General features: G+C 56.3%; 1 protein-coding gene across 3 annotated transcripts in view; it reads left to right on the top strand.

The window, feature by feature from the left end:
• The window catches only part of GREP1 (glycine rich extracellular protein 1), a 52903-nt gene extending 40321 nt beyond the window's left edge, over positions 1-12582 (top strand). For all 3 annotated transcript variants that reach the window (XM_077273652.1, XM_077273653.1, XM_077273654.1), the window contains 5 exons: positions 2510-2566; positions 7815-7844; positions 8114-8158; positions 11842-11895; positions 12492-12582. In XM_077273652.1, coding sequence (XP_077129767.1) covers positions 2510-2566; positions 7815-7844; positions 8114-8158; positions 11842-11895; positions 12492-12511 — 206 coding nt within the window. In that variant the 3' untranslated portion in view covers positions 12512-12582. The remainder of the gene's footprint in view (positions 1-2509; positions 2567-7814; positions 7845-8113; positions 8159-11841; positions 11896-12491) is intronic.
• The last annotated feature ends 1303 nt before the right edge of the window (positions 12583-13885 follow it).

Below are 13885 nucleotides of genomic sequence, written 5' to 3' on the forward strand. Positions count from 1 at the left end.
TCCTCTGGGGTGATGTTATGGCAGCTAAGATGGTATAACTTCCCACAGGTGAAGTATGTCCCCAGGGCTCGCGGTGTGTAGCTGGTGATGGTGGGTAGTGTATCAAGAAATGGAGGACACAGGTGTGCAGTCTCTTTACCTGTTTTACTGAAATCTTCAGGCAACCACAGTCCAGGGAACTAGATCACAGGTACAGGTAGGTTCTGGCCAACTTGGAAGCGAATTCAGAGTCCCCTTTACCAGGTGGAGTTAGAAGCCTTCCTACCAGGGCTTTGATGTAGTCCCTTGCTGCCTGTGGCTTCAATCAAGGTCCTCACAGTTCTCTCTGTCCTCCATAAAGGTGGGACACAAATCCGTCTGACAGGTGACTTGAGCCTTTTCACAGAGTCTCTGTCACGACCCGGGCTCTATGTGTCACTGTGTCTCCTGGGTATTAGGGCAGACAGGTGATGTGTAATAATCCAGCTGTCCTGATGGTTTCTGCTGTGCCTCCTAGAGTCTCACACAACCTCGGTCTTCCGGCTACCAGGAATCTGCATTCTACAGGGAGATAGCCCATACGCTGCTGTCCTCCCCTAGTGTCATTCTTCTGCTCTTCGCTCTCCTGCACGCTCACTAAACACTGTTCTACCTTCTGTACTATCTCTCTCCACACCTCTCCACACTCGTGGCTGCACGGCTCCTCACGTGTCTCTCTTCTTTCCTCTTTCCGCCAGGAGCTGCTCAGCTATTCTCCTATCGTACCAGCTCCGCCTCAGCTGAAGTTCCGTGACAAACTTCTCTCTGGCTTTCTCCAACTCTCCTTCCGGCCTCAGACTGCTCCAGTCTGCTGTCAGGCCTTCTCTCTCACTCTGCTCTGTCCCTCTGACAGACTTCCTTCTCTCTTGGTCTCCCTGTACCAACTGACTGCTTTCCCTCCAAGCCAGAATATATCAGTCGGGTAGTTACCCTGAAAACCAGGTTCAGAGCTCCCCCTTCTGGCCTGGAGTGTGAACATGTGTGCTTTGTGGTTACCTGATAGAAGAGATCTTCCCTTGCTTCCAAGCGTGACATCACTCTCCCCGTGAGAAAGGCAATGCCACTGTGACAACCAGGACCATGGGGTGTTACATACATAAGAGTGCTGGAGGACAGTGGAGCGTGCTGGGGGAAAGTGGAGCGTGCTGGGAGACAGTGGAGCATGGTGGAGGATACATAAGAGTGGTGGGGACAGTGGAGTGTGGTGGGGGACAGTGAAGCGTGCTGGGAGACAGTGGAGCGTGGTGGAGGATACATAAGAGTGGTGGGGGTAGCGGAGCGTGCTGGGGGACAGTGGAGAGTGGTGGGAGACAGTAGAGCATGGTGGAGGAGACATAAGAGTGATGGGGACAGTGGAGCATGTTGGGGGACAGTGGAGCATGGTGGGAAACAGTAGATCGTGGTGGAGGATACATAAGAGTGGTGGGGACAGTGGAGGGTTCTGGGGGATAGTGGAGGGTGGTGGGAGACAGTAGAGCATGTTAGGAGACAGTGGAGCGTGCTGGGGGACAGTGGAGCGTCGTGGAGGATACATAAGAGTGATGGGGACAGTGAAGCATGGTGGGAGACAGTAGAGTGTGGTGGGGGACAGTGGAGCGTGGTGGGGACAGTGGAGCATGGTGGAGGATACATAAGAGTGGTGGGGGTACAGAGGAATATACAGGAGTACAGAAGAGTGTGATGGGAGAAAGAGGAGCATGGTGGAGGACAGAGGAACGTGTTTGGAAGACAGACAGGTGTGGTGGGAGACAGGAGCATGGTGGAAGAGAACAGAGGAGAGTGGTGGAGGACAGAGAAGTGTGGTGAATAACATAGGAACTTGGTTTGAGAGAGAGGAATGAAGTGGAGGACAGAGGAGCATGGTGGAGGACAAATGTCTGTGGAGGGAAGAACAGAGGAGCGTGGTGGAAGAGATACAGTAGTCTGAAGGAGGGCACAGTGTATTCTGGAAGAGGAGGAGGATAGAAAGATTTGTAGTAGGAGGAGAACAGAAATGTCTGGAGGACAGAGTGGCCTGAAGGAGGGGATGGACGGCAGAGCAGTCTGGTGGAGGGGACAGAGGAATCTTGAGGAGAGGACAGTGGAACCTTAAAGAGGAGGACAGAACTGGAGGAGAGGACAGAACTGGAGGAGGGGACAGACTGGTCTTGAGGACAAAAATGGTTTGTAGAAGGAGGACAGAAAGGTCTGGAATAGGGGTCAGAGGAGTCTGGTGGAGGACACATGGGTCTGGCAGTGTCTTGCTTTTAGGTCTGCCCAGAGAGTTGACCTGAGCATTCATGTTTGGGTTTTTATGGAGAAGGAATAGTGGTTGAATGAGCTTTCAGCTATTTGGCCGCTTATAGAAACAAGATATTTCTCTGCAAACCATTGATAGATGCATTTATTCTGATATCTGTGGTTATTCACCGCAGACGCCAATGATCTGCAGATTTGTCTTTATCACTGGGATTAGGGTTTGGCTCTGACCACATCGTGCCTTCTCTTGCAGCTGGAGCCGGACAGATCCCATATTCCTCTCAGCCGGTGTCACCAAGTGTCATAGAAGGTAATGTCAGCAGTGTCAGCTCAGGCATTAACGCACAGAGTCTCCCAACAATGGCTGCAGATTTCTGTCCTTTTGCCTACACTGACTCTACTGCCCAACTTCTTCTATTCTCTCTGGTTTAGAGACCTCTCTCCATCATCCCCCCGATCTCTGTCAATCCTGCCCCCCTCCCCCCCGACTTCAGTCTGCCCTCACCCCGACTTCCCTCTACCCTCACCCCCTGACGTCTCTCTGCACTCACCCCGACTTCTCTCTGCCCTCACCCCCTGACGTCTCTCTGCCCTCACCCCCTGACTTCTCTCTGCCCTCACCCCCTGACTTCTCTCTGCCCTCACCCCCTGACTTCTCTCTGCCCTCACCCCCTGACTTCTCTCTGCCCTCACCCCCTGACTTCTCTCTGCACTCACCCCCTGACTTCTCTCTGCCCTCACCCCCTGACGTCTCTCTGCCCTCATCCCCTGACTTCTCTCTGCCCTCACCCCCTGACGTCTCTCTGCCCTCACCCCCTGACTTCTCTCTGCCCTCACCCCCTGACGTCTCTCTGCCCTCACTCCCTGACGTCTCTCTGCCCTCACCCCCTGACTTCTCTCTGCCCTCACCCCCTGACTTCTCTCTGCCCTCACCCCCTGACGTCTCTCTGCCCTCACCCCCTGACTTCTCTCTGCCCTCACCCCCTGACTTCTCTCTGCCCTCATCCCCTGACGTCTCTCTGCCCTCACCCCCTGACTTCTCTCTGCCCTCGCCCCCTGACTTCTCTCTGCCCTCGCCCCCTGACTTCTCTCTGCCCTCACCCCCTGACGTCTCTCTGCCCTCACCCCCTGACTTCTCTCTGCCCTCACTCCCTGACGTCTCTCTGCCCTCACCCCCTGACTTCTCTCTGCCCTCACCCCCTGACTTCTCTTATCCCTCACCCCCTGACTTCTCTCTGCCCTCACCCCCTGACTTCTCTCTGCCCTCATCCCCTGACGTCTCTCTGCCCTCACCCCCTGACTTCTCTCTGCACTCACCCCCTGACTTCTCTCTGCCCTCACCCCCTGACGTCTCTCTGCCCTCACCCCCTGACTTCTCTCTGCCCTCACCCCCTGACGTCTCTCTGCCCTCACTCCCTGACGTCTCTCTGCCCTCACCCCCTGACTTCTCTCTGCCCTCACTCCCTGACGTCTCTCTGCCCTCACCCCCTGACTTCTCTCTGCCCTCACCCCCTGACTTCTCTCTGCCCTCACCCCCTGACGTCTCTCTGCCCTCACCCCCTGACTTCTCTCTGCCCTCACCCCCTGACGTCTCTCTGCCCTCATCCCCTGACGTCTCTCTGCCCTCACCCCCTGACTTCTCTCTGCCCTCGCCCCCTGACTTCTCTCTGCCCTCGCCCCCTGACTTCTCTCTGCCCTCACCCCCTGACGTCTCTCTGCCCTCACCCCCTGACTTCTCTCTGCCCTCACTCCCTGACGTCTCTCTGCCCTCACCCCCTGACTTCTCTCTGCCCTCACCCCCTGACTTCTCTCTGCCCTCACCCCCTGACTTCTCTCTGCCCTCATCCCCTGACGTCTCTCTGCCCTCACCCCCTGACGTCTCTCTGCCCTCACCCCCTGACTTCTCTCTGCCCTCACCCCCTGACTTCTCTCTGCCCTCACCCCCTGACGTCTCTCTGCCCTCACCCCCTGACTTCTCTCTGCCCTCACCCCCTGACGTCTCTCTGCCCTCACCCCCTGACTTCTCTCTGCCCTCACCCCCTGACTTCTCTCTGCCCTCACCCCCTGACTTCTCTCTGCACTCACCCCCTGACTTCTCTCTGCCCTCACCCCCTGACGTCTCTCTGCCCTCACCCCCTGACTTCTCTCTGCCCTCACCCCCTGACGTCTCTCTGCCCTCACCCCCTGACTTCTCTCTGCACTCACCCCCTGACTTCTCTCTGCCCTCACCCCCTGACGTCTCTCTGCCCTCACCCCCTGACGTCTCTCTGCCCTCACTCCCTGACGTCTCTCTGCCCTCACCCCCTGACTTCTCTCTGCCCTCACCCCCTGACTTCTCTCTGCCCTCACCCCCTGACGTCTCTCTGCCCTCACCCCCTGACTTCTCTCTGCCCTCACCCCCTGACGTCTCTCTGCCCTCACCCCCTGACTTCTCTCTGCCCTCACCCCCTGACGTCTCTCTGCCCTCATCCCCTGACTTCTCTCTGCCCTCACCCCCTGACTTCTCTCTGCCCTCACCCCCTGACTTCTCTCTGCCCTCACCCCCTGACGTCTCTCTGCCCTCACCCCCTGACTTCTCTCTGCCCTCACCCCCTGACGTCTCTCTGCCCTCATCCCCTGACTTCTCTCTGCCCTCACCCCCTGACTTCTCTCTGCCCTCACCCCCTGACTTCTCTCTGCCCTCACCCCCTGACGTCTCTCTGCCCTCAACCCCTGACTTCTCTCTGCCCTCACCCCCTGACGTCTCTCTGCCCTCACCCCCTGACTTCTCTCTGCCCTCACCCCCTGACTTCTCTCTGCCCTCACCCCCTGACTTCTCTCTGCCCTCACTCCCTGACTTCTCTCTGCCCTCACCCCCTGACTTCTCTCTGCCCTCACTCCATGACTTCTCTCTGCCCTCACCCCCTGACTTCTCTCTGCCCTCACCCCCGGACGTCTCTCTGCCCTCATCCCCTGACTTCTCTCTGCCCTCACCCCCTGACTTCTCTCTGCCCTCACCCCCTGACTTCTCTCTGCCCTCACTCCCTGACGTCTCTCTGCCCTCACCCCCTGACTTCTCTCTGTCCTCACCCCCTGACTTCTCTCTGCCCTCACCCCCTGACTTCTCTCTGCCCTCACCCCCTGACTTCTCTCTGCCCTCACCCCCTGACTTCTCTCTGCCCTCACTCCCTGACGTCTCTCTGCCCTCACCCCCTGACTTCTCTCTGTCCTCACCCCCTGACTTCTCTCTGCCCTCACCCCCTGACTTCTCTCTGTCCTCACTCCCTGACTTCTCTCTGCCCTCATCCCCTGACGTCTCTCTGCCCTCACCCCCTGACGTCTCTCTGCCCTCACCCCCTGACGTCTCTCTGCCCTCACCCCCTGACTTCTCTCTGCCCTCACCCCCTGACTTCTCTCTGCCCTCACCCCCTGACTTCTCTCTGCCCTCACCCCCTGACTTCTCTCTGCACTCACCCCCTGACTTCTCTCTGCCCTCACCCCCTGACGTCTCTCTGCCCTCACCCCCTGACTTCTCTCTGCCCTCACCCCCTGACGTCTCTCTGCCCTCACTCCCTGACGTCTCTCTGCCCTCACCCCCTGACTTCTCTCTGCCCTCACCCCCTGACTTCTCTCTGCCCTCACCCCCTGACGTCTCTCTGCCCTCACCCCCTGACGTCTCTCTGCCCTCACCCCCTGACGTCTCTCTGCCCTCACCCCCTGACTTCTCTCTGCCCTCACCCCCTGACGTCTCTCTGCCCTCATCCCCTGACTTCTCTCTGCCCTCACCCCCTGACTTCTCTCTGCCCTCACCCCCTGACTTCTCTCTGCCCTCACCCCCTGACGTCTCTCTGCCCTCACCCCCTGACTTCTCTCTGCCCTCACCCCCTGACGTCTCTCTGCCCTCATCCCCTGACTTCTCTCTGTCCTCACCCCCTGACTTCTCTCTGCCCTCACTCCCTGACTTCTCTCTGCACTCACCCCCTGACATCTCTCTGCACTCACCCTGACTTCTCTCTGCCCTCACCCCCTGACTTCTCTCTGCCCTCACCCCCTGACTTCTCTCTGCCCTCACCCCCTGACTTCTCTCTGCCCTCACCCCCTGACTTCTCTCTGCCCTCACCCCCTGACTTCTCTCTGCCCTCACCCCCTGACGTCTCTCTGCCCTCATCCCCTGACTTCTCTCTGCCCTCACCCCCTGACTTCTCTCTGCCCTCACCCCCTGACGTCTCTCTGCCCTCAACCCCTGACTTCTCTCTGCCCTCACCCCCTGACGTCTCTCTGCCCTCACCCCCTGACTTCTCTCTGCCCTCACCCCCTGACTTCTCTCTGCCCTCACCCCCTGACTTCTCTCTGCCCTCACTCCCTGACTTCTCTCTGCCCTCACCCCCTGACTTCTCTCTGCCCTCACTCCATGACTTCTCTCTGCCCTCACCCCCTGACTTCTCTCTGCCCTCACCCCCGGACGTCTCTCTGCCCTCATCCCCTGACTTCTCTCTGCCCTCACCCCCTGACTTCTCTCTGCCCTCACCCCCTGACGTCTCTCTGCCCTCACCCCCTGACTTCTCTCTGCCCTCACCCCCTGACTTCTCTCTGCCCTCACCCCCTGACTTCTCTCTGCCCTCACCCCCTGACTTCTCTCTGCCCTCACCCCCTGACTTCTCTCTGCCCTCACCCCCTGACTTCTCTCTGCCCTCACCCCCTGACTTCTCTCTGCCCTCACCCCCTGACTTCTCTCTGCCCTCACCCCCTGACTTCTCTCTGCCCTCACCCCCTGACTTCTCTCTGCCCTCACCCCCTGACTTCTCTCTGCCCTCACCCCCTGACTTCTCTCTGCCCTCACCCCCTGACTTCTCTCTGCCCTCACCCCCTGACTTCTCTCTGCCCTCACCCCCTGACTTCTCTCTGCCCTCACCCCCTGACTTCTCTCTGCCCTCGCCCCCTGACTTCTCTCTGCCCTCACCCCCTGACTTCTCTCTGCCCTCACCCCCTGACTTCTCTCTGCCCTCACTCCCTGACTTCTCTCTGCCCTCACCCCCTGACTTCTCTCTGCCCTCACTCCATGACTTCTCTCTGCCCTCACCCCCTGACTTCTCTCTGCCCTCACCCCCGGACGTCTCTCTGCCCTCATCCCCTGACTTCTCTCTGCCCTCACCCCCTGACTTCTCTCTGCCCTCACCCCCTGACTTCTCTCTGCCCTCACTCCCTGACGTCTCTCTGCCCTCACCCCCTGACTTCTCTCTGCCCTCACCCCCTGACTTCTCTCTGCCCTCACTCCCTGACTTCTCTCTGCCCTCACCCCTGACTTCTCTCTGCCCTCACCCCCTGACTTCTCTCTGCCCTCACCCCTGACTTCTCTCTACTTTCACCCCCTGATATCGCTCTGATCTCTATCCACCCTTATAGCTTTCTCCTTCCATGGGCCATTAGTAACCATAGTCAGGGTGATGCTACCTCTGCATCACCTGCTCATCTGTATTGTACCCATCTCCTTTCTCCTCTGTCCTCAAATATTGACCTCTGACTTCACCGCCTGACCTCACATTCCTCCTTACACTGATATGCTCCTTATGTGTCCACAGAGGACGTGACCCCTTCATCTCCTGTAGAAGGTAGGTGTTGGTTATTATCCCGGGCTCGACTTTGCATGCAAGACACTACATATGTGGCACCCACCAATCATATCTACCCAATATTCCCAATCACACATCTACCCATTAACTCACCAATGACACCCACCCTGTGCTCCACCAATCATGCCTGGTGTGTACCCTACCACTCACAAGCACCCTGTACCCCACTAATCATACCTATCATGCACCTCATCAATCCTAACTACTCTGTACCTCACTTCTCTGCCATTTCTCTCTTGCCTCGGTAGGTGGATATCAGCAACTCGGAGGGGGTCAGGGCCCATGGACATATGGTACGTGATATGTGAAATCTGAATGCATGGTGGGCAAGGTGGTGATATCTGCGCCTCACAAAGGGTCAGACCACCCGTTTAGCAATTGTGGCAACTGCTAGATGGGCTGGAAACAGTAATGGCCCACACAGTACTCAACGGATCCCTACTGTAATACAATACTTAGATCACATAAATCGTCTCCTCACCTCTTCTTTAATGTCACCTGGCTTGTGAAGGAGGTGGTGACATTGATATAGCCAGTCATCATCATCGCTAGCTGCACATGGCCAGTCATCATCATCGCTAGCTGCACATGGCCAGTCATCATCATCGCTAGCTGCACACGACCAGTCATCATCATCGCTAGCTGCACATGGCCAGTCATCATCATCGCTAGCTGCACATGGCCAGTCATCATCATCGCTAGCTGCACACGGCCAGTCATCATCATCGCTAGCTGCACATGGCCAGTCATCATCATCGCTAGCTGCACATGGCCAGTCATCATCATCGCTAGCTGCACACGGCCAGTCATCATCATCGCTAGCTGCACACGACCAGTCATCATCATCGCTAGCTGCACATGGCTAGTCATCATCATCGCTAGCTGCACATGGCTAGTCATCATCATCGCTAGCTGCACATGGCTAGTCATCATCATCGCTAGCTGCACACGGCCAGTCATCATCATCGCTAGCTGCACACGGCCAGTCATCATCATCGCTAGCTGCACATGGCCAGTCATCATCATCGCTAGCTGCACACGGCCAGTCATCATCATCGCTAGCTGCACATGGCCAGTCATCATCATCGCTAGCTGCACACGGCCAGTCATCATCATCGCTAGCTGCACATGGCCAGTCATCATCATCGCTAGCTGCACATGGCCAGTCATCATCATCGCTAGCTGCACACGGCCAGTCATCATCATCGCTAGCTGCACACGACCAGTCATCATCATCGCTAGCTGCACATGGCTAGTCATCATCATCGCTAGCTGCACATGGCTAGTCATCATCATCGCTAGCTGCACATGGCTAGTCATCATCATCGCTAGCTGCACACGACCAGTCATCATCATCGCTAGCTGCACATGGCCAGTCATCATCATTGTTAGCTGCACACGACCAGTCATCATCATCGCTAGCTGCACATGGCTAGTCATCATCATCGCCAGCTGCACATGGCCAGTCATCATCATCGCTAGCTGCACACGGCCAGTCATCATCATCGCTAGCTGCACATGGCCAGTCATCATCATCGCCAGCTGCACATGGCCAGTCATCATCATCGCTAGCTGCACATGGCCAGTCATCATCATCGCCAGCTGCACATGGCCAGTCATCATCATCGCTAGCTGCACATGGCCAGTCATCATCATCGCCAGCTGCACATGGCCAGTCATCATCATCGCTAGTTGCACATGGCCAGTCATCATCATCGTTAGCTGCACATGGCCAGTCATCATCATCGCTAGCTGCACATGGCCAGTCATCATCATCGCCAGCTGCACATGGCCAGTCATCATCATCGTTAGCTGCACACGGCCAGTCATCATCATCGCTAGCTGCACACGGCCAGTCATCATCATCGCTAGCTGCACACAGCCAGTCATCATCATCGTTAGCTGCACACGGCCAGTCATCATCATCGCTAGCTGCACACGGCCAGTCATCATCATCGCTAGCTGCACATGGCCAGTCATCATCATCGTTAGCTGCACACGGCCAGTCATCATCATCGCTAGCTGCACACGGCCAGTCATCATCATCGCTAGCTGCACATGGCCAGTCATCATCATCGTTAGCTGCACACGGCCAGTCATCATCATCGCTAGCTGCACATGGCCAGTCATCATCATCGCTAGCTGCACACGGCCAGTCATCATCATCGCTAGCTGCACATGGCCAGTCATCATCATCGCTAGCTGCACATGGCCAGTCATCATCATCGCTAGCTGCACATGGCCAGTCATCATCATCGCTAGCTGCACATGGCCAGTCATCATCATCGCCAGCTGCACATGGCCAGTCATCATCATCGCCAGCTGCACATGGCCAGTCATCATTATCGCCAGCTGCACATGGCCAGTCATCATTATCGCTAGCTGCACACGGCCAGTCATCATCATCGCTAGCTGCACACGGCCAGTCATCATCATCATTAGCTGCACACGGCCAGTCATCATCATCGCTAGCTGCACACGGCCAGTCATCATCATCGCTAGCTGCACACAGCCAGTCATCATCATCGCCAGCTGCACACAGCCAGTCATCATCATCGCTAGCTGCACACGGCCAGTCATCATCATCGCTAGCTGCACATGGCCAGTCATCATCATCGCTAGCTGCACATGGCCAGTCATCATCATCGCTAGCTGCACATGGCCAGTCATCATCATCGTTAGCTGCACGTGACCAGTCATCATCATCGCCAGCTGCACACAGCCAGTCATCATCATCGCTAGCTGCACATGGCCAGTCATCATCATCGCTAGCTGCACATGGCCAGTCATCATCATCGTTAGCTGCACACGGCCAGTCATCATCATCGCTAGCTGCACATGGCCAGTCATCATCATCGTTAGCTGCACACGGCCAGTCATCATCATCGCTAGCTGCACATGGCCAGTCATCATCATCGCTAGCTGCACATGGCCAGTCATCATCATCGCTAGCTGCACATGGCCAGTCATCATCATCGCTAGCTGCACATGGCCAGTCATCATCATCGCCAGCTGCACATGGCCAGTCATCATCATCGCTAGCTGCACATGGCCAGTCATCATCATCGTTAGCTGCACATGACCAGTCATCATCATCGCCAGCTGCACATGGCCAGTCATCATTATCGCTAGCTGCACATGGCCAGTCATCATCATCGCTAGCTGCACATGGCCAGTCATCATCATCGCTAGCTGCACATGGCCAGTCATCATCATCGCTAGCTGCACATGGCCAGTCATCATCATCGTTAGCTGCACACGGCCAGTCATCATCATCGCTAGCTGCACATGGCCAGTCATCATCATCGCCAGCTGCACACAGCCAGTCATCATCATCGTTAGCTGCACACGGCCAGTCATCATTATCGCTAGCTGCACATGACCAGTCATCATTATCGCTAGCTGCACACAGCCAGTCATCATCATCGCTAGCTGCACATGGCCAATCATCATCATCGCTAGCTGCACACGGCCAGTCATCATCATCGCCAGCTGCACATGACCAGTCATCATCATCGCCAGCTGCACATGACCAGTCATCATTATCGCTAGCTGCACACGGCCAATCATCATCATCGCTAGCTGCACACGGCCAGTCATCATCATCGCTAGCTGCACACGGCCAGTCATCATCATCGCTAGCTGCACACGGCCAGTCATCATCATCGCTAGCTGCACATGACCAGTCATCATTATCGCTAGCTGCACATGGCTAGTCATCATCATCGCCAGCTGCACATGGCCAGTCATTGCCCTCATCAGCTGCACACGGCCAGTCATCGCCTGCCTCGTTAAATGCAAACGGCCAGTCAGAGCCCGGGCTGGTGCGCCCTCACTATGGGCGGCTTTCCTTCATTAACAGCTGAAATAATAGGAGTAATCCTGATACAGGTAGTAGTAAGACTCCAGAAGTTGTGAATGACTGTATAACTGGGACACAACATGGATGAGTAATGGGCAATTATTATTATTCCAGCCCCGGAGGAATCATCCTACACACAGAACGGACAATATGGAAATGGATACAGAGGTGAGAAGATCCTGGTCATAGAGGAGGGTGGCATACGGTATAGAGAACGGAGGACCAGGGTGGCATACGGTACAGAGCGTAGAAGAGGAGGGCGGTATGCGTATAGAGAGGAGCAGGATGGCGGTTTACGGTATAGAGCGCAGAAGAGGAGGGCAGGATACGGTGTAGAGAGCAGAGGAGGAGGTCAGTATACAGAGCGGAGGAGGGCAGTATACGGTATAGAAAGCGAAGGAAGAGGGCGGTAAATGGTATAGAGAGCAGAAAAGGAAGGTAGTATACGATATAGCAAGCAGAGGAGGAGGGCGGTATACGGTATAGAAAGCGAAGGAAGAGGGCGGTATACGGTATAAAAAGCGAAGGAAGAGGGCGGTAAATGGTATAGAGAGCAGAAAAGGAAGGTAGTATACAGTACGATATAGCGAGCAGAGGAGGAGGGCGGTATACAGTATAGAGAGCGGGGGATCAGGGCGGTATACAGTATAGAGAGCGGGGGATCAGGGCGTTGCAGCGTGTGTGCGGTTATCCTTGGAGTCTTCTGGGTGTTGTGGGTGTACTATGTTTTTGGGGTGTCTGACATATCTGATTCTTTTGTGCAGGCTGCTCCGGGAAATGCTGAAGTGTTGGCGACTGCGACCTTCGTTCTGAGCGATTCTTGCATTGTCATTGTAAATAAAATATCAGAAATTCTGGATGAGCCTCATGTGTAGTGATTTCTGCTCAGATTGGACAGTTACTAATGCATCAGCACCTCGCTGTGCGCCAGGAATAACGCCCCCTGCTGTGCACCCAGCATAGTGCCCCTCGCTGTGCGCCAGGAAGAACGCCCCCTGCTGTGCACTCAGCATAGTGCCCCTCGCTGTGCACCAGGAATAACGCCCCCTGCTGTGCACCCAGCATAGTGCCTGTCGCTATACACCTGGAATAATGCCCCCTGCTGTGCACCCAGCATACTGCCCCTTGCTGTGCGCCAGGAATAATGCCCCCTGCTGTGCACCCAGCATACTGCCCCTTGCTGTGCGCCAGGAATAACGCCCCCTGCTGTGCACCCAGCATAGTGCCCCTCGCTGTGCGCCAGGAATAACGCCCCCTGCTGTGCACTCAGCATAGTGCCCCTCGCTGTGCACCAGGAATAACGCCCCCTGCTGTGCACCCAGCATAGTGCCTGTCGCTATACACCTGGAATAACGCCCCCTGCTGTGCACCCAGCATACTGCCCCTCGCTGTGCACCAGGAATAACGCCCCCTGCTGTGCACCCAGCATAGTGCCTGTCGCTATACACCTGGAATAATGCCCCCTGCTGTGCACCCAGCATACTGCCCCTTGCTGTGCACCAGGAATAACGCCCCCTGCTGTGCACCCAGCATAGTGCCTGTCACTGTACACCTGGAATAATGCCCCCTGCTGTGCACCCAGCATACTGCCCCTTGCTGTGCACTAGGAATGACGCCCCCTACTGTGCACCCAGCATACTGCCCCTCGCTGTGCACCCAGCATAGTGCCTGTCGCTATACACCTGGAATAATGCCCCCTGCTGTGCACCCAGGATACTGCCCCTCGCTGTGCGCCAGGAATAACGCCCCCTACTGTGCACCCAGCATAGTGCCCCTTGCTGTGCGCTAGGAATGACGCCCCCTGCTGTGCACCCAGCATAGTGCCCCTTGCTGTGCGCTAGGAATGACGCCCCCTACTGTGCACCCAGCATAGTGCCCCTCGCTGTGCACTAGGAATGACGCCCCTCGCTGTGCGCCTGTAATGCCCTTCATTGTGCGTCCAGAGTATCTCCAAAAATACATGCACAATGTTGTTGTGTGTTTTTCTTGTTACTGCCCCTCCCACACTGGGCTGTTCCTGAACACATTCACTGCTTCTATCCTAAACTTGTCTGCTTCCTGTACTTATTGTGCCCACCACTGCTCTATACCCAGTCCCATCCTACAGGTACATCCTATGTCGTATGTATTCCCTACATCAGAACACACTGGGCCATCT

This window comes from Ranitomeya variabilis, chromosome 7 (assembly GCF_051348905.1).
Source record: "Ranitomeya variabilis isolate aRanVar5 chromosome 7, aRanVar5.hap1, whole genome shotgun sequence".
Classification (NCBI taxonomy): Eukaryota; Metazoa; Chordata; class Amphibia; order Anura; family Dendrobatidae; genus Ranitomeya; species Ranitomeya variabilis.